The sequence below is a fragment of the Phascolarctos cinereus genome, unplaced genomic scaffold, assembly GCF_003287225.1.
Source record: "Phascolarctos cinereus isolate Bilbo 61053 unplaced genomic scaffold, phaCin_HiC Scaffold_3;HRSCAF=262, whole genome shotgun sequence".
In the NCBI taxonomy this organism is placed as follows: Eukaryota; Metazoa; Chordata; class Mammalia; order Diprotodontia; family Phascolarctidae; genus Phascolarctos; species Phascolarctos cinereus.
In genome coordinates, this window is record NW_027555736.1 from 23444355 (window position 1) to 23465432 (window position 21078).

The 21078-nt window shown below is 42.3% G+C and overlaps 1 protein-coding gene and 1 long non-coding RNA gene across 9 annotated transcripts in view; one reads left to right on the forward strand and one right to left on the reverse strand.

Annotated features, from left to right (window-relative positions):
• The window catches only part of LOC110216423 (uncharacterized), a 53098-nt gene extending 48796 nt beyond the window's left edge, over window positions 1–4302 (reverse strand). The window contains exons 1-2 of one of the 7 annotated variants that reach the window (XR_002326753.2): window positions 4133–4300; window positions 10–176 (exon numbers count right to left, since the gene is read on the reverse strand). This is a non-coding gene — a long non-coding RNA (uncharacterized LOC110216423). Of the gene's footprint in view, window positions 1–9; window positions 177–4132 lie in introns of all 7 variants that reach the window. The other 6 variants (XR_002326755.2, XR_002326751.2, XR_002326749.2 and 3 more) reach the window with 6 other exon arrangements.
• Window positions 1–21078, forward strand: part of CABCOCO1 (ciliary associated calcium binding coiled-coil 1) — a 167462-nt gene that overhangs the window by 138838 nt on the left and 7546 nt on the right. For both annotated transcript variants that reach the window (XM_020998244.1, XM_078150599.1), the window contains exon 6: window positions 20426–20548. In XM_020998244.1, coding sequence (XP_020853903.1) covers window positions 20426–20548 — 123 coding nt within the window. The remainder of the gene's footprint in view (window positions 1–20425; window positions 20549–21078) is intronic.

The window sequence follows — 21078 nt, forward strand, 5'->3', positions numbered from 1 at the left end:
TGAGCTTACCATGTGTCATCTCCCTTGAGCAATGTGGAATAGGGAATCTGGTAGACAGAAGAATGGAATGCTTTGGTCTATCAGGATGCCTGCACCCCAACAATGACAAGATGAGTAAACTGAGTTTTGTTCCGGGGTGATGAAATTTAGGGATGCCACTCAGAGCACTTCTTGGCCTTTAGAAGCATAGAAACAACTACTTTAGTGTGCACACGCACATAGGCACACACACACACACGCGCACACACACACACACACACACACACACACACACACACACACACTGCTTTAGCAATTAATAACAGGTTAAAATAGGAAGCTGCTAAATGGTAGGTTCTTCTTCCAAAAGCCACATCCTTTGGAGAGTTCCCCCTTAACCCAATTCTTCATTGCTTCTCTTCCCTCTGGCACCCAATCCAACAGAATGGAGAGCAAATTCCACACCACTTAGGCCTAGATGGTCTGTGCTCCTGGCACAAAAGATGCTAGTTATGGCTCTGATATGGAAACGTTGCATTGAAGATTTCAGGTCACAAATCATAGGCTCATACATGAAGGAATGAAAGGGACGTAGAGGTCATCTATTCCAACCTCATTTGATAGGCAGGCAATTGAGTCCCAGAAAGGGGAGGTGGCACGCCAAAGGTTGTGTGTACGTGTGTGTGTGTATCTGTATGCATATATGTATAATATATATCTCCCCAGTTACTAACCCAGTCCCTGGCACATAACGGGGACTTAACAAATGCTTGTTGAATGAATGAGTAAATGGACCACACAAGATAAAGAGGAACATGGGAGGTAAAAGGGATAATTTTCATTGCATAAAGCTAAAAGGTTTTGCACAAACAAAACCAATGCAGCCAAAATTAGATAGAAAGCAAGTAACAAGGAGAAAATTATAGCAAATTTCTCTGATAAAGGCCTCATTTCTTAAATATATAGGCAACTTAGCTAAATTTATAAAAAATAAGAGCCATTCCCCAATTGATAAATGCTTAAAGGACATGAACAGTTTTCAAAAGAAGAAATCAAAGCTATCAAGTCATATGAAAAAACTGCACTACATCACTAATAACTAGAGAAACACAAATTAAACAACTCTCATCAGATTGGCTAAAATGACAGAAAAAGAAAATGACAAATCCTGGAAGGGATGTGGAAAAATAAAGACACAAATGCACTGTTGGCAGCTTGGGGCCACCACAGTGCACAGAGCGCCAGGCCTGGAGTCAGAAAGACTCATCTTCCTGAGTTCAAATCTACCCTCAGACACTGACTAGTTGGGTGACCCTAGGCAACTCACTTAACCCTGCTTGCCTCAGTTTCCTCATCTGGAAAACGAGCTGGAGAATGAAATGGCAAACCACTCCAGTATCTTTGCCAAGAAAATCCCAAATGGGGTCACAAACAGTCAGTCACGACTGAAAAATGACTAAACCACATTGGTAGAGTTGTCCATTTTGGTCAAACCATTCCGTAAAACAACTTGGAACTCTGCCCAAAGGTTATAAAACTGTGTGTTTCCTTTGACCCAGCAATACCGCTACTAGGTCCATATCACAAAGAGATCAAAGAAAAGGGAAAAGACTTGCATGTGCAAAAATATTTATAGCAGCTCTTTTTGTGGTAGCAAAGAATTGGTTTTTAAGGGGATGCTTGTAAATTGAGGAACAGTTGAATAAATTGTGGCAAATGATTATGCTATAAGAAACAATGAAGGGGATGGTTTCAGAAAAACCCAAGAAGATTTACATGAACCGATGCAAAGTGAAATGAGTGGAACCAGGAAAGCATTGTATGTAGTAACAGCAATATTGTAATGATGATCAGCTGTGAAAAACATAGCTACTCTGAGAATGATCCACAATGCTAAAGCACTCACAACGAAAACTAGTATCCACTTCCAGAGAGAGAGCTGATAAACTGAGCACAGATTGAAGTAGACTTTTTCATGTTCTTTATTTTTCTTGCTTTATTTTTGAAACATGACTAAAAGGAAATATGTTTTGCATGACTTTATATCTATAATTGATATCATAATGCTTACCTCCTCAATGGGTGGGAGAGTAACTGAAAGGTGAGAGAATTTGTAGCTCAAATTTTTAAAAAATGAATGTTAAAAATAATAATTTTTAAAAATAAATGAGTGAATGAATGAAATAATTGTAAGACCCGGGACTGAAATCTAGTGCCACTGGCTCCAAATGCAGCATTTTCTCCTCCCTTCCCCTCCTCCCCTTCCCTCCCCTCCCTTCCTCTCCCTCCCCTCCCCTTCCTCTCCCTTCCCTTCCCTTCCCTTCCCTTCCCTTCCCTTCCCTTCCTTTCCCTTCCCTTCCCTTCCTTTCCCTTCCCTTCCCTTCCCATTCCCATTCCCCTCCATCCTCTGCTCAGCTGATAGAGTGATTTTCCTAAAGCTCATATCAGAACATGTCACCACGCTCCCCTACTCGATGAGCTCTAGTGGCCCCCTATTACCTCCAGTATCAAATATAGAGTTTTCTGTTTGTTATTGAAAGCTCTTTATAAATTGACCCCTTGCTACTTTTCCTCCTTGCACCTTACTAGCCACCATGTACTGTACTATCCTGCTACAGTTCCCCTTGCAGTTCAACAAGCATGGTACTCCATTTCCCACCTCCAACTCTTTCTACTACACATGGTCTCTCACCTAAACCTCTCAGTTTACAAGGCTTCCTTTAAGGTTGAGTTCAAATAGCACTTTCTGTAGAAGACCTTTCCAGGTACTGTTAATGTCTTCTCTTCTGAGATTATATCCCATCTAGTCTGTATATATCTTATGGGCACATAATTACTTTCATGTTATCTCTGGCAATGAGCAGCAGGCAGGAAGTCAGGAGTCTGGTGTCTAGAAGCTCTGGCTGCCTCAGGAGACCCAGCTCCAGGGATTGTGGCTCAGGCCTAGGCTCCAGTCACTCAGGATCTGGGCAATGGGCAGGGGACCCATGCACAGATTTCGACATGGAAGAGTAAGACAGAGAGCCAAGCTTATCTTGCTCCAGCTCTATCATTTGTGATCTCTCCAAACCTCTCAGATTCCTCTTATGGGAATGAATCAAAATGATTTGCAACATCCGTTCTAACCCTAAATTCTAAACTGAGAGTGAGGATCAAAACAAGGTCCTCCATTCCAAGGAACAGAAGGACCAGTGGTGATGTTATCTCAATCCTGGTAACCTGCCCCATGGATCTAAGCGCCTTCTTTTCACCCTTTTCTCTATTCCAGCCAAGAATTGGATTGATCCCTAAGCCTGGCGTGGGACTCATGGAGACTCTGGGAGTCAGTGCAGAACTGGGAATATACTGTTGGAGCTGGAGTTAGAAAGACCTAGGTTCAAATCCCACTTCTGACACCCAGGATTGTGTGGCCAAGAACCAGTCACCCAAGCTCCTGAAGCTTCAGCTTCTTCCTTTGAAAATAACTCATATGAGACAAATAGAGTCCTCACTTACACTTAGCTCTAGAGGGAATATTTGTCTTCCAGGTTTGCTCTTGAAGTGCCCAAGGAAGCCTTTGTCCAGAGGTGCCAGAGCTAATGTCAAGAGACTCGGTTCAAAGCCTACTTAAGACACTGGAAGAGTCACTCAGCTACTCTAAGTTTTCTCATCCCTGTAGGAAATGTACTGCCCATGTCATGTGTACGTTCACATGGGTTTATCTAAATGGGGCTCGTGGGGAAGCTTTGATAGTTATCTCCTCCTCCCAGAGAGATTTTGATTTCCTGCATAAAGGAGAGTAGGAGAAGGGGCCATGAAGCTGGACACTGTTCTCCTCTGAAATGGGGTACCTGGCTAGAATTATACCTCGTGGCTCCCTTGAATATTGAATTAGAGGAGTGAGTTTTTCCTTAGCTGCTTTCCTTATCTCTTTCCTTAAAAAACCCAGGTTTACATCTGAAGGCTTGACCCCTTCCCGCCAAATGCAAAATACAAAAGATCATCACAAGTAGTTAATAATAAGTAAAAAAACAAAAACAAAAACAAAAAACATTTATCCAAGCAGGCAGCAAACAGAAACCAGAGAAGTTATACAGATTAGAGACACTAGAGTCCTTTAGCTGGGAGAAAGCTGAGATCTCACTCAACCAAGAGAAAGACTGTCCAGTCTCACCATGAAATCTCGGTAGGCAAGTTATAAATCTGAGAGATGTTGCTGCTTCCAATCTTTTCTCTCTCTCTTCCTCTCCCTGGAGCTGATCACGTTCTCTCTCAGAGGAGGAAGGAAAACAATTTCTCTCTTTTTCAGAACTCTGAGGCCACCTCTGTCCCTCAAACAGGAGCACAGAGTGACATCATCGTCATCCCCACCAATGAGGAGGATCTTATGCAAATGCTTCAGGCTTGAATCCAGGATTGCAGATGCCAAATGGCTGTAATAACCCTTGTACTACTGACCTCACAGGGTTAGCATGAAGAATGAAGTTTACAGACCTTAAGCCTACCTGGAAATTGGAATTGTCATTAAGAGTGAGATCTAGTCAAGGTGGCATGGTAGGGGGAGTGCCGGCCTTGGATTTAGGAAAACCTGAACTCTAATCTTACCTCGGATACTTTCTAGCAAGCTCTGTGGCCCTGAGCAAATCACTTAATGGCTCTCTGCCTCAGTTTCCTCATCCATAAAATAGGTAAATAATAGTACCTACCTCACAGTGTTGTTGTGAGGAGCAAATGAGATAATATGTAAATCATTCAGCAATTCAATAAGTAAATTCAATTCAATAAACATTTATTAAGCACCTACTATGTGTCAGGCACTGTGCTAAGTGCTAGGGATACAAAAAGAGGCAAAAGACAGTCCCTGTTCTCGAGGAGCTTACAAACTAAATGCTAGCTATTATCTCATCGTCATCATCTATACCAATCCATAATTACCAGGAGGCAGCCCCTGGTACAGTAGCTAGAGTAGGAGATTAGAAGCTAAAGGATCTGGGTGCCATTTACTGAGGGAATTGGACCAAAGTTCCACCAAGGTACCTCCCAGCTCTAAATCTATAATCTAGGAATTCCAGATCATTTTGTAAAGAGAAAAAATCCACTTTAATCCTCACAAGGAATTTTAGAGCTGGAAGACACCCTTGAAACCATATAGGCCAAACTCTTCCTTTGACAAATACAGCAACTGAGGCCTAAAGTGACTCCTGAGGTCACCAAGCTTGTTGATGACACAACCAGGACTGGAAATCCTCTCTCTTGGTCCCCAGTCCAATGTTCTTCCCATTATTAAAAAAAAATATATCCTTTCCCAAACATTGTATTTATTATTTAAATGTTTCTTCCAGTGTGCTTCTTTGCATTTTTGACTTTTAAAAACAAGAGGAACTTTGGACACAAGGGCATTGTAATTCATTGATGATTCATGCCAGTTTAACTCAGCCAATCTTAACCAATCAAACTCTTACTCCATGCAAAGCACAACACAAAAGTGTCTCTGCCTTCAAAGAGCTTACGTTGTCCTGGGGGGCACAACACAGGAACACACAAGAAAGGGACCTAAGTCACTGGGGAGCCCAACTAACATTCATTGCTCAGATGAGGAAGCTTAGAGCCAGGGAAGTAGAGTCACCTGCCTAAGACCAGAGCCACAATACGAACCCTGCTCCTCGACTTGAAATCCAGAGCTCTTTCCGCAATACCCAGTTGATGCACATGGAGAGATAAGTAGACACGAGATATGTGCAAGGCATTGGGAGCTGATTTCAAGAAAGAGCTTGAACTAACAACTTGGAGGCTCCTAAAAGGCTTCATAGAAGATGCAGCACCTTGACTGTGCTTGAATGAAGCTAGGGACTCTGGGATGCAGAGGAGAATGTGAAAGTGTGGAATTAGGAAGTACAATATTATATAATGGGTGTGCAAATTCCATTGCCAAGGAGAATATGTGACTATAAATAAGGTAAAATAAAATGAAAGCAGTAGACCTGTCTATACCCCTCTCTCCAAAATCTTTTACAATCTAGGGTGATGGTAGATTTTGGATAATGACCTGAAAGTCTTACTTATGGAAGCTTTCAAGGTGGCTCAACAACAGAGATGAACACCAACTCTGAATATTTATCAGTGGCTTTCTAAATATCTACTTAAACCATCACAAGCAAGTGAACCTTATTATGTTCACAATAGGTTCAAAGTTTACTAACTTGCCTTCAGCCAGCTGGGCTCCATCTTGCCAAATGGAGGCCCCTGTGAGCTTGGGAGGTCCCTGAAAGTAATGACATGTACAATGCGTGGGACGAGAAGGTGCTTGGCACCGTCCCTGGGGAGGAAGGGCTTGGCTGCTTCCTGTGGGAGCCATTGGGCCGAGCACAGATGAGGAAACTGGCAACAGTCGATGAAGGAGGCCCAGAACACTGCCCTGTCCATTCAGTAAGGAGTCCGAGCTAGACGCTGGCTGTACAAGCAGTTAGGGGATATTAAAAACGCACGGCACCGAGGGAAAATATTTATAGGCATGACAGCATGTTTCCTTGTAATAATTTATGGGCTAACTGCAGAAAAAAGAAACACAGAAATGATGAATAAAATAGCCAATACGTAAACACCATGGCTTCTACAAACTCTCTCTCCAGTTAAAAATCAGCATTGAGTAAATGGCTACGATTCAGTGGTCGATAATGTCCTTGATGCTAAAGGTTACTGACTGATTTATAATTTCCTGGGTTTTTTTTTAAAGAATCTATATTTGTCAGCACAATTTTTATGTTTCATTCCTTAAAATAGGCACTAGCAATTCAAAAGGACACACAATATTGCCTTGACTTCTCTGAAGATCTCCTAGCACATGAAAAATGTCCAGGCTCATCCCTAAAAGGTTTTTATGTGTAAACAGAACCAGCTTCTGAGTAGGCAGAGCCAGGATACTTTTCCTTTCCCCTTCTCTCTTTCTCTCCTTGTAAGTTAACCCCTCTCTGCCATGTAAACAGTGTAAGAAATGTACTCCAGATGCCACACTTTGAAGTCAGGCTAATGACATGTGTGGTTCACTGCTTTCCTGTATTACATACTGCAAAATTGAGTCGCCAAAAGGATTAGCAAGTCAGGAGAGGGGCAAAGATGGAAGGAAAGCCAAGACTTTCTCATCCCAAGCTCTTATGCTGAATGAACACGATTTTTCAGTCTTCTCTCCTAAGAGCTCTACCTTGAAACTCTTTTTCAGAGCTTAAAACTGCGCCCTCCCCCCCCATACAAATCCTATGCTTGTATACAGCCAGGATTAAGAAATAGTGAGGAAAGTATCACCAGTTGGTTCTCCTAAAGATCTCCATGTTCAACTTGTGTCAACAATGTAATATGGCAGCCATGAAAGCTATGGTGGGTGTGAGAATTGTGATCGAGTATTGGGAAGGCTGTCGCCTGAAGAACAAATGAGGCTTCATCTGTTTATCCTCAGAGGGTAGAATTGGGAAAAATGAGTGGAAGTTTCAATGAGACCAGTTTGGGCTTGATGTTAGGAACAAAGATCCTAGCCACTAGAATTATCCTAAAGAAGCATGGGCTACCTTGGGAGAATTTATCTCTCCCTTCCCCCTCACACAGGATGGAAGGGAGAGGAAGAGGGGAGTCTGCAAGCAAAGGTTATATGAGCATTTGTTACATATGTTGTAATGGGGATTCTTTTTCAGGCGTGGGTTGGATTAGATTGCCTCTGAGCTTCCTTCCAAGTCTGAGACTCTGTGATTCTATGAAAAAGAAGAAAATCAAACATTTTAAAAGTTTACTTGACAAACATCCAGGTACATATGTGGGTGCCATGGAATGAAGTAACCTGATGGTGTTGGAAATCAGAAATGTCACCAAGGAAATCTTTGTCAAACTAAACTAATATAACATACCAATAATTGACTTCCTAGCCCTTAAAAATAAACCCCATGGAACATTGACTCAAGGTTCAAATATTCATCAGTGTTCATTTAAATAGATTTGGGTTGCATTTCATACTGAGAGTTCTACGCTTAAAACCCTTTGAAATACTTTACATTTCATTCACTGGTCCACCATTGGAAGTGTAAGCTACTAATTAAATGGAATAGATCTTTCCAAAACAGCCAGTATTGTCTAATAAGTGAGTATTCTTTACCTGGTAACAACGAACAATGTTTTCCAGCTCTCAATTCAATTCAATCCAAAGAATTATAAATTAAGCACCACTATGTGCCCACTGCTATGCTAAACACTGGAAATAGGATGGGATATAGGCTGTGACTTCATTATTACTGAGTGAGGAAATTCCCTCTACCATTGCTGCATGTTATTTTCTTCGTGATTTATAGTCAGATTCTGAGAAGTTAAAAGATTTGCCACAGCTTGTATATGTCATCAGCAGGACTTGAACCCAGGTCTTCCAAATTCCAAGTTCAACCCTCTATACACCATGCCACATTGCCTCTCATAGGGTTCCAAAGACAAAAATAAAATAATCCCTGGCATCAAGGCTCTTACATCCATCCAATCAGAGGAGCTCACAGTAAAGACAACACCGCTTAGCCTCAGTTTCCTTAAGTTTGTTTTATTCTTTTTTTTTAAACATCAGTCATTTAGGAAGAATAATAAAAACTAAAACCCAAGTCTTTTACAAAGCTATAACTGGAGTGGGGTAGCAGCGGCTTTGACCAAAGACAACAAATTCAGGGGGTTCTAGGAATGATTTGGGATCATAGGAATAATGCCACTTAGCAAATAGTTAGCATGATTAATTAGCTAAAATAGGAAGCTACCAGATGAAAGACTGGAGCTGGCTCCTGCCCCAGCCTAGGTGATGTTCTCTTACCCTTTCCCTTAGAAATCACCCCCAAGAGGAGCCTCATGGTGTCCTGGCTGTTTTGCCTGCCCACTCCAGGGCGCTGTGCTGAGGTTATGCTTCCTGCCAGTTGCCCAGGGCATGGTAATTTCTAGCAATGGCTCTTGTGTTCTGACTCACAGCCTCCAGATGCTTGCCCCTCAGACAATTCATTTGGATTCTATATATCAATCAATCAATCAATCAATGATCATGTATTAGGTGCCTACTATGGGGCAGGACACTGACTAGCTGCTAGGAATACAAAGACCGAGGCAGAACTGGCCCTGACCTCAAGAAGCTTCCCTTCTAATGTGAGAGACAGCTTATACATATCTAGTCATGTAGATATTACATACAAAATGGATACACAGTGACCTGCAGAGGAAGGAGAAGGGTGATCTTTCTCCATGATTCACCATAGGAAGCTTCCTAATCTGAAGCCATCAAGATCTGCGCTCGCATTCATCCAAGCCTCCCTACGATGTGAAAGAGAAATAAAATCAAATAAACCCAAGAAAAGATGGTTATGTCTCTTAGAGAAGTTTCAACTTTAATAGCTTAAAACTGCCCTAAAACTTTTGGGACAGCCTGGTCCTTAGATAGGTTCATTTTATAAATGGAGAAAACCAAAAACCAAAGAGAAACATAATGTCTTCTAACTTGTACTTGAAATGGAAAAGTTAGGCTGCTGATTCAGAGGATTGGCCCAGTGAGAGAGAGAGAGAGAGAGAGAGAGAGAGAGAGAGAGAGAGAGAGAGAGAGAGAGAGAGAGAGAGAGAGAGAGGAGAGAGGGAGGAGAGAGAGAGAGAGAGAGAGAGAGGAGAAGAGAGTGTGTGTGTGGTGTGTGTGTGTGTGTGTGTGTGTGTAAGGTGTTAACCCAGGTGTCCTCGCCAGCCTCTAAATTGGTTTACCATTGGCTGCCAACATAAATTCCTTCTGCAGTTTCAGCTGGAATGGGTGTCCTTCATTTCCTGCCTAAACTTGCTCTTCACTGTTATTGTGCCTTGTTCAGGTGATATGTGTGTGTGTGTGTGTGTGTGTGTGTGTGTGCTTGCACGCACATCTGATGGTCTCAAAGGCCTATTAAGTTAGAAATGTCCAAACTCCACCAGTATGCTTGAGATAAAAATAGAAGTCGGCTATTTATTACTTCTCTCTTCATACAGTGCAAAACCTGGCAACATTTTGAACTCTTTGAAAATGTAAACACTGCCTATTAAGCAATAAGGTTTTTTTTTAATGCATTGCAGTTTGAGATTAATTTTCAAGTTGAGAAATGCAAAAAACCTGGTGTCTCTAGCGAATTTAATATTGCACACATTCAGCACAACAAATTTAATAGCCTAAGCCCCAAAGAAAACTACTCAGCATGTGGGTTGTCCCGTCTTGTGCAAGTGGTTCTGATAACCTCGCCTTTTACATTTCCTCTCTTTTCATTTTAAATTTATGGCCTCAATGTGGCATTAACAGACTCATTGCAGGTGGCATTCAGATGCTGGTACCACTAGATGTTTCACATATTGTGGGTCCTCAGTACCACAAATAAACTCACTAAAATTAATTTTTTTAGTGTTCCAGAGGGGGAAAAAGTATTTCTCATGGCCAACTAAATAATTGCTTTAACTGTATTTCCAAGTAGACTCTACTATCTTTCTTTTTAAAAATGATAACCAAACCTGGTGGGAATAGATTAAACAACAAAAACTTTATCACAACCTTCTTTCTCATCTTGTTTTTTTCCTCTTTCCACCTTTATCCTCCATTCCTGAGTTCTTACATATAAAGCCTCTGTCTCCTCTGAGCAAGAATTTTTCAGTTGTTCAAACTCCCAAGCCTAGCTCAGTTTCCTTTTTAAGCCTCAGTTATATTTTGTTCATGGGCCCAAAACATAGACAGCCGAACGGATTTAGCTCACTTCCAAAAATACTCACCTTTTTAGCAGGCCCTAAATGTGGAAAGTTGTAATTCCAAAGAAGTTTCTCACCCCCACCCCCCCTCAGAAAATTATGAACCATTTATGGGATTATAATGCAAGCCATTTAGGCATCTTAATTACAGAATTCACTGGGGCATTCAGTACCCCTCAAATAGCACCTCCCCCTTATTTCCCCAGTAGTCCCAGGCAGGATTAGTGGGGACAAACAATTCTCTGCTGCAGATGCCCAAGAAAGATGCTGATACTTAAAATGGAAAAACAAAACAAGATGAAGGGCTGAAAATTCTTTCATTCCACTTTTCAGGCACAAAAAGGTCAGGACGTCGGCAGCATCTAATGTCTGCAGGCACATTAGGCAGCCCAAACTGACCCTGACCTTAGTCTTAGCTGAATTCAAAGACCCTGACATTTATCCCTTCAGTAAAGAAGTCCATTTTGTACCACACACATAAATGCAGAAAAAGATTCCTACAGCCTTAAGATGATGCCTAAGTAAATAGTCGTTTTCATCTCCATCCTATTTGGAGCTGTGACATTTGGTACGATGAATATTAAGATATGCCAAAGAGGCATTCATTTGACCCTTGAAACTTCTAGCTAGATAGAGTGCTATTTTTTTTTTCATGCTATAGTATAATTTGAGCAACACTCAGGTTGCAAACAGTCCTTAAAAACAGCAGGCAGTTGTGCCCATAACAGATGATTTTAATGTAACCAAAAGGGGGAAGAGTTTGTTTTCAAGTAACAGATAACATCTGGGGGGGGTGGAATAGGAGGTTACATGGGCATATTATGCAAAGCTAATTTTCCATTGACCACATCTGTAGCTGTTCTTCATTATATGCCTACTTAGCAGTCCATTATTCTGTTTATAAATGTATTCTTTTCTTTATGAGGGGTTTTTTGGGTTTTGTTTTTTAAGAATTCACCTTGGTCAAAATGGTACTCTCATTATCAGTCCCCTCCCCCCCAGTCGAGAAAAAAAGAAGGGGGATGGGAGTACCAGGAAACAGCATGATTGTTTTTATTATATCCATTTGTGTGCATGCATGCACAAGCAAAAAAAATTCAAAAGGGGGAAGGGAAGGAACACATTTTATTGCTTTTCATTCAAAGTCATATTTAGAGGGTATTTGAAAGTCAGGCAAAAGCGAATCATTTGGCCAAATGGATGTACCTATTCAGGAACTTCTGATTTTTAATCTCCGCATTAGGCCTCAGGCGAGTCACTTAAATTCCCTCCCTCTGTTTTCTCCTCGGTAAATAGCAGGGGGGCAGGAGGGGGCCTAGCCAAGAAGGATGGGGGGTGGGGAGCCGAACCAGGGTGCGAAGTATACGGGCCAGCATATGTTTGCTTTTTTATGGACGTGTTTTTTTATCCTTTCTCTCTCTGGGTTTGATGTGTTTTTTTTTCTTCAGACCAAAACAAAAGAAATTCAACCAAATCCTTTGAACAGCTATATTTTGGAGAGAAAGCTCTTGAACAATAAGAATTCAACAGTAGGGCATGAAAATATTATAGAAATAGTTTGATTTCATTTGTTTCACTGTTCTGACTTGAGGAAGTAAAAACTTTAAGAGAAAGAAATAAGAATTCTCTCTTCTCTCTCTCTCTCTCTTCTCTCTCTCTCTCTCCCTACTCCCCTTTTCCCCTCTTTCCCCCTCTTGTCCCCTTTCCTCTCCTTCCCTCCTCCCCTGTCTCTGTTTTAAATAGGTTTTATTACAGAACCAATGATATTATAAAACATGAGGTTTTGTTAAAAAAAAAATACAAAGGCCTAATTGTATTTTTGAAAGGAAAGTATTGCCTCAGCCAGCTTCATTTAAACACATTTGCTGGCTCTGGGCTCTCACCACAATTCATTGGTTCTAATTTTCTCTGAATTTGTTGTTGGGTTTTTTTTAAAATGCAGCCTTTAAGAACAATTCATAATAACACTTGGGAGATACTTTGTTAGCCATTAAAATACACATCATGTAATGAATTAATGAAAAGACTCCATGGTAAGACCATTTTGCAATTAAGGCACAATTTTCCTTTAGTATTTTCTCCTTGTTGTTGTTGTTTAAACTCTAATTTGGTGAATGTGATGGTTCATGGGAAATCAGTATAATACAACTAATGCACCTAGAAAACTTCTCAGCAGGGGTCCTGGGCTCTCAGAGATGCTATGGGCTGGTACTACCAAGATGGGATGCCTCCAAGCACAGGCCTGGCATTTGAGGGCCAGCCTAAGGGACAGTGAGGCTTACTCTCAAACAGGCCACCGGCACCAAATATTTCAGCTATGTCAACTCACGAAGATCATATCTGCTTACTCACATGGGCATTGGGAGCTTGGTTAGCATGGAAAATACCCAAACAAAATCACAGATGCTGAGAGAGAAGGCTACTGCCATCTAATATTTTAACAGCACCAGACACCCAGAGGAGGAGTTGAGATGGGCAAGACTTACCTAAGAGTCAACTTTGTATTAGTCCCATTATCCACTGCCTTTGCTAATCTTCACACACTGCTAAACAGAGCTGGTGAAAATCATGAAACTGCTAACTGGATCACTCCAAATTAATGTTACATAATCTCAACTAGACTCTCACTACAGCAAGGCAATCCTTTGACATATCCCTGATTGAATCACTAGCCCACTTAACAAGCGGCATTGCTAAACTTTTTCATCTCTCCACAAACCTTCCATGGGAGCTTCTTCCCCCACCCTCTCAGCTATGGACTTTGCCTCACACATCACCAAAACAATTGAGAACATTTGTCAAGAGCTCTCCCTTCTGTCTTCTGTCTCATCTCACATTACTTAGATGTTTTCCCCCAATAACTCCTCTTCTCTCCCCACCCCATTCCCCAGAGTTTACATGAGGAGGTGGACCTTCTTTTTTTCAAGTTATTTATTTTTAGGTTTCAACATTCACTTTTATAATAAGATTTAGAGTTCTAAAATTTCCCCCTCTCTCCCTTGCCCCCTCCCCAAGAGAGTATACAATCTGATTTAGGCTATACATGTATAAATATATTAAACAGATTTCCACATTAGTCATGTTGTGAAAGAAGAATCAGAACAAAAGGGAAAAGTCATGAGAAAGAAAAAAGAGAGAGAAAAAAATAATTCTGTCTCTGGATGAGGGGTAGCATTTTGTATCACGAGTCTTTTAGTATTGTATTAGATCATTGCATTGCTTGGAAGAGCTAAGTCTATCAAAGCTGGTCATCGCACTGCTGTTGCTGTGTACAATATTCTCCTGGTTCTGCTCACTTCAATAAGCATCAGTTCATGTAAGTCTTACCAGGTTTTTCCGAAGTCCACTAGCTCATCATTCCCTACGGAACAATAGTATTCCATTACATTTATATACCACAACTTGTTTAGCCATTCCCCAATCGATGGGCATCACTTCCATTTCCAGTTCTTTGGGAGGCGGCCCTTCCTGTCAAGACAAACCCTTCTCTATGCCCAAGTGATTCCATTCCACACCGTCTTCTCTCCCTTCTATCACTATCATCCTCACTAATCTTCTCTCTCCCTCTGTCTCTCTGTCTCTCTCTCCTGGCTGCCTATAAACATGCTCTTCCTTATTCTGAAAAACAAGGGGGCAGCTAGGTGGCGCAGTGGATAGAGCACCAGCCCTGAAGTCAAGAGGACCTGCGTTCAAATGTGGCCTCAGATACTTGACACTTACTAGCTGTGTGACCCTGTGGGCAAGTCACTTAACCCCAATTGCCTAAATTTAAAAAAACAACAATAACAACACACACACACAAATCAAATGTGAAAAAACAAACAAAAACCGCCACTTAATCTGACCGTTCCTGCTATCTATCATCCTATATCTCTTTTCCCTGTCATGACTGAACTCCTTGAGAAAGCAGTCTACACTCACTGCCTCCATTCCTTTCTCTCACTCTCTTCTTAACTCTACAGTCTGGCTTCCAACCTCATCATTCTACCAAGAATGGTCTCTTCAAAGTTACCAGTGACTCAATGACCAATTCTAATGGCCTTTTCTCAATCCTCTTCCTCCTTGACATCTGTATAGCCCTTGACACTGTCCGTCACCTTCTTCTCCTTGACCTTCTCTTTTCTCTAGCTTTCCATGACTCTGCTTCCCCCTGGTTTTCCTCCTACCCGAATGCTCCTTTTTTATTCTCCTGTGCTGGATCTTCTTCTAGGTCATGCCAACAACTGTGGATATCATTCGAGGTGGCATCTTGGGCCCTCTTTCTTCTGCCTTTATACAGCCTCTCCTGGAACTTAAGACTGTGTCCCCTTTACTGCTGGCTCATCCTGGAACTCTCCTCAGCACCCAGGATCTCCTCACCCCAGAATAGCCTCTCACTCTCACAGCCCACTCACCAGGGAATATCCTCCCCACTCCCACCCCCTGCAAGGTCCTTCCCCCTTCACTCTTTGGTGAGTTCCTCCTGGAGCTTCTACTTTGTGGAAGGGCATAGGCCAGCTTGCCTTCATTCCCCTCCCATCCTGGTTCCTTACTTTAGGCTTTCTAAACCATGGCCTGCCCTCCCCCTATACCGCAAGGGTACCTTCTCCCCAACTCCTGCTTTCAGCTCCCATTTACGTGTTGTCTTCCCCCCAGTAGAATGTAAGCTCTTTGAGGGCAGGATCGTCTTTATTTTTGCTTGTATTTGTATCCCGAGCACTTAGCATAGTGCCTGGCACATAGTAGGCACTTAATAATTGCTTATTACCTTCCTTCCTTCCTTCCCACCCTCTCTCCCTTCCTTCCTCCCTTTTTGTCTTCCTTTCTTCCTTCCTATAAAGATGATTCTCAGATCTGTTTATCCAGGCCCAACCTCTCTCCTGACCTCCAATCTCTAATCACCAACTAACTTTTTGGACATTTCAAACTGGCTACCCCATGGGCATCTCAAACTCAATGGGTCCAGACCAGAACTCGTTATCTCTCCCCCAGGACTTTCCCCTCTTCCTAGCTTCCTTATGAATGTTGAGGGCACTACTATCCTCCCAGTCACCAGGATTCACGATCTCAGGGTTAGCCCTGCTTCTGACTCGGACTCTCCCAATGAGTCTGATCTGTCGCCCTGTCTTATCCTTTCTAACTCTGTGATGTCTCTTGTGTTCATCCCCTCCTCTGTTCTAATGATGCTCCCACCATGGGGCAGGCCCCCATCGCTTCATCTTTGGACTGTTGCAATGACCATGGGGGTGGGGGCGCCTCCCTGCCTCAGGTCTCTCCCCACTCCAGTCCCACCTAGAGGCAGGTGAAGGCATCGTGGTTAGAGCACTGGGCCTAAAATCAAGATCTGAATTCAAGTCCGGCCTCAGACTCTTACTGTGTGACCCTGGGCAAATCCCTCAACCTCCCCTTAACTCAGTTTCCTCAACTATAAAATGGGGATAATAATGGCACCTACCTCTCTAGAGAGAATCAAATGAGATATTTTTAAAGTACGTGGCACATAGTAGGCATTTACTAAATATTTGTTGACTAACTGGCTGCGTGTAATAAATTTCCCTTAAGCAAGGTCAAGTCAAATAAATACCTCCACAGTCAGCATTAATTAAAGCCAAAGAAAAGGAAGAATGGTGAGTGAAGTCCTGGGACTGGAGTTGGAACACTGGGTTCAAACTCTGTGTCTGACCATGGGCAAGACTTTGCTAAGCCTCAGTTTCTTCATCTGTAAAGGGAGAGATCTATGATCCTAGGAAAAGCCGCCCCAAAATCCTCAGCTTTTTTTTTACATGATGCTTTAGAAAAGGGGAGGACTGCACCCATGCAGCAGATATCCAGCGGCACCCTCTAGCTGACCCAGAGACCTTGGAAATCTTGCACAAAGGAGCTCACCTAGACTAATTAGCACTAATGGATTCATCCAGGCTAATTGTCATCCAAACAAAACAAAATAAAAGAACTGTCACTCAGGAACGTGAGCATGTACCTGAAGCATTTGCTGGTGCTTCGGTAAAGAAAAAGTAGGAACAGGAAATGGTGGCATCAGGTCATCAGCAGTATGTCTCCTGCTATGGTGGCAGGGCTGTCACCTACTGAGAGGAACTGCTAGGAAATAGACTAAGGATGGACGTCCACCGATGGACGAAATGTCCTGCCACGTTCAAGGATAACAGCAATCATCCTTCCCCAAGATTTTCAGAATCACCTCCAAGGGAAAATGTATTTAATTTCGTGTTAGCAGAAAATAGAAACGGGCTCCTAACAGGAAATGCTACCCAAGAGCAAATACTAGTTCAGTGAATAATTCTAATAATGACAGATTCTTAATAGCATCTTAAGATTTGCAAAATGGTTATACACATTATCTCACAACAACCTGGTGGCATGTTTTACAGGCATTGTTATGCCTGTTTTTCAGACTAAGGAAATAAGTCTCTCCAAGAGGTAAAATGACTTACCTCTGGTCACTCAGCTAGAAGTCAGGAGAACCCTGGTTTCCTGACTCCAAGCCCCAGGCTCTGCCTCTCCATTTATTTACCTTTTGCATTCTCCTCAGAACCTGCGATGAAAAAGCCAATAAGCTGCTATTTTTGACCCAAATCAATCTCTTTTTCTTCCTTCATCCTTCCCCTTCCCTTCTCTCTCACCTTCATTATAGAAGAGTACCATTTCAGGCACCCACCATGCTCCTTCTTTCCCCTGAGTGCTTACTCTATAAAAACACTTCCTAAGCCTTCCTAGGCACTTCTAGGTGAACACACTATGTCTAATTGTTTCTTTTTTCTGTAGCAGTTAAAGAAAAGGGGGAAAGGGGAGAAAAGGGCTACAGTTGCCATAGGTAAATGGGCATAAAGAAGTTATATAGTGTGTTGGAAAACATGCAGATCAAAGACTAGAGGCAAAGTTCTGGAAATAACTGAACAAGCTGGCATATGAATATGGTTATACATTATTGTGCCAAAGGAAATGAAGACTGAAGAGTCCAGAGAAATTTGGGAAGGCTTTTATGAACTGATGCCATATGCAGGAAGAAGACCCGGGACTAACCAATAAACTGCTTTCCAAATTATTTCAGTTTGGAGTTTGGCTCTCTTCTAAGAAGCCAAATGCACACCACCTGCAGTGATGCAAAGGGCGGGGGATGGCCAGAAGTCAGAACTCTGATCAAGGCTGTGAGGCGTCTCCGCTTTGGGCCCCTGCAGGTGGTCAGGGGTAGTGAACTGGAGGTGCAGAATCAGACATACGTTGTCAGATACGCCCATAAGTGGACTTCCTTTGCTTAACTCTACTTCTTCATTACAAGGAAAGTTTGGAGCAACTGTGTGACCATGATCTATTTTAAAACATCAAGGCCTGGTGCATCATAGGCACTTAATAAATGCTGCCTGACTAAAAACCATCCCTAAGATAGTTATTTAAAAGGGAAAATCTTTCAGATGCTGTTTTGTCTCCTGCCCTCAGATGATGAAGAGTCAAATATATTTTGATGGATGGATAATCTCATCAGTGTTTGAGTTCCTTGACTGATGTAAATCACAACTCTTAAAAGGAACAGGTATTCCAGAAGAACAGGGTTCAAATCCTGCCTCCAAAACTGAGGATCTAGGATCATTTAGCGAGAGCTACATGGAGCTTTACACATCTTCCAGCCCAACTTTTTTTTTACAGATGAGGAAACCGAGGTCCAGATACTATCTGTGTACTTAACTACACAGATACTAAGTGGCAGCACCAGGATTTGAACTCAGGCCCCACAACTCCAAATTCAGGGCAGGTCATGGTACCCTGTGCTGAAGGAACTCTTTCCTTTTGTTTGTCATTTCAACTGTATCTACAATGGTAAAAACAAGCAAACCAACAAAATGTGTTAATATCCTGTGGTGTTGAGGGAAGCCCATTATCTTGATCTCATCCACAAAATGGACTTACAATCTTGAGCAAGTCAATCAATACACACACACACACACACACACACACACACACACACCCCATATACATACATTCATGAAAATGAGTCCAAAGTGACCTCTTCTAGTTTTTCAACAGCCAAGACAGTCTCTGTGGTTCATTGAATAAAGCAATAAATGCACATAAAGTCAGGAAGACCTGGGTTTTAGCCCCTGGCTAACCGTGCATGATGCCAGCAAATCATTTACCTTCTCTCAGCCTCAGTTCCCTCATCTGTAGAATGGGAATAACAATATTCAGAGCCCTTACCTCACAGAGTCTTTGTGATAAGAAAGTGAGATGATGAATGTCAGAGCTCAGCAAAACTTCAAGCACTCTTTGGCAGCTGGGTGGCTCAGTGAATAGAGCAACACACTGGTATCTGTCCAATCTGGCTTCAGACACTTGTTAGCTATGTGACCCTGGGTAAGTCATTTACCCTTTCTTTTCCTCAGTTTTCCCATCTGTAAAATGGCAGTAATAACAGCACCTACATTACAGGGTTGCTGTGAGGATCAAATGAGATCATATTTGTAAATGCTTAGCCAAGTTTAAAGTGCTCTACAAATGCACACTGTGATGTCAGCCATCATTATTAAATTCCAGCATATTTGTGCGCACGGTATAAAACATACACATACAAATAGAGTTTCATATGTAATCTGCATCCCTTTAGACACACCATGAAAGAGCACATTTCTCAAACGATAATATGTGCATTCACTCAAGCCCAGGAGAATTAAACTCACTGAAGACAGAGGCTGTTTGGTTTTGTTTTTGAATCCCCAGGACCCAGCACAGTGACCGTCAAAGAGCGGCTGCTTATTGAGACTGGTTGAATTGAATGGAGTTCGATCTCTATTAATTCATTTTTTCAACAAATGTTTTTTAGTGCTTACTGTGTTCAGAATAACATGAGAGGTGCTGAGGGAGATACTCACCTCCTAGACACTAAAAGCGCTTGGGGGGTGGGGATCAAACTCCAGTGAAGACAGCCATAATACATCGTATTAAATAAGCGTATTGGAGAGTTGCAGAACCATGCCTTCTGTGAGCTCCAAGGCAGCGAGGTTGGTGCCCGCTTGATGGTATCACTTACTCTATGACACAAAGTTTTATTCAGGATATTATTAACCAGCTCCTGAATCTGCCTAACTTTGTGCTAAGTAAACACTGTCAGAGTTACAGGAGTCTGAAACCTGACCTCTGCCCATAAGGATCTAACAATCATGGTGAGGGTAAGGCTAGTCCACTGCCTATGAGGATCTAACAATCAGGGTGAGGGTGAGGCTAGCCCATAAAGCACATTTAGCAAATAAGGGAGTATGGAATGTAGCACAAAGTTGTGCCATTGACAGAGGTGGACACAGTAACCAGTAGAATAGTGGTGTTAAACAGATGGACTTTTGTCTCTAGGTAAGCATAGGGTCCATCAGGAGTTTTTTCCTAAAAATAATCCATCCCTCTCTTCTCCTCCTGTTCGACTCTGAGCCTAATATCCCATACTGATGGACAAGCTTCATAGGGCATCCAACCAAATACATGTCGAAATCTGGGCCTTAGACCTTCTTCACCTGCTTGGTCTCTCTTGTATGGATAATCAGTCCAAATTCTTTTGAAGGCCACAGGCAGTACATGTAAATGGAACTAGAAAAAGAAGAGAGTCATCAGGAAAGACTTTCCAAAGGACGTGGAACTAAAAGGATAATAGACAAGAAATGATATGCTTAGAAGAGGAATTAGGAAAACTGAGGTCCATTATCCAAGGTTATAATCATGATGTCTCTTTTTCTCCTTACAGAAAGTGATCGAACTTGTCAAGTCAGCGGCTTCCCCTTTTCCAGATCCCCTTGAAGAAGGCATGGCATGTGACATTTATTCAGCATTTATAGTGCCACCCCCAACATCAACCCTCGAGGTAGAGGTAAGTAAGCTTTCAGCCCTGTTGGTCGTGTGATGCTCACTTAACCTCAGCCTTCCTTAAACTGGGGGGTCAACCAGCCAGGGAGGATTCATTAAGTATTTACTATGTGCCAGACATTTTGCTAGACACTTGGGATGTAAAGAAAGGCAGAAGCAGGCTCCCTGACCTCCAGGAACTTCCATTCTAATTGAGGAGACAAGATGAAAATAACCAGATAGATACATGCGTATGGAAGGTAATCTGAGAGGGGAAGGCCCTAATCGGGTATAGGGGAGGGAACGTCCTCTGGCAGAAGGTGAGATTTGAACTGAGTCTGGAAGGAAGATAAGGGAATCCAGAAGTAGAAGGGAGAAGGGAGAGCTCCCTAGTCATGGAGGCGAGCTAGTGAAAAGATGGGAGGTGAAGTTTGCGTGTAAGAAACAGCAAGCAAGCCCAAGAGATGAACAGTTATGCAAACCAAACAGAGCTCCCTGACTAGGGACTCTTTCCCTTGGGGGAAAAGCTCTTGGAAGAGGGGACTGGAAAATGAC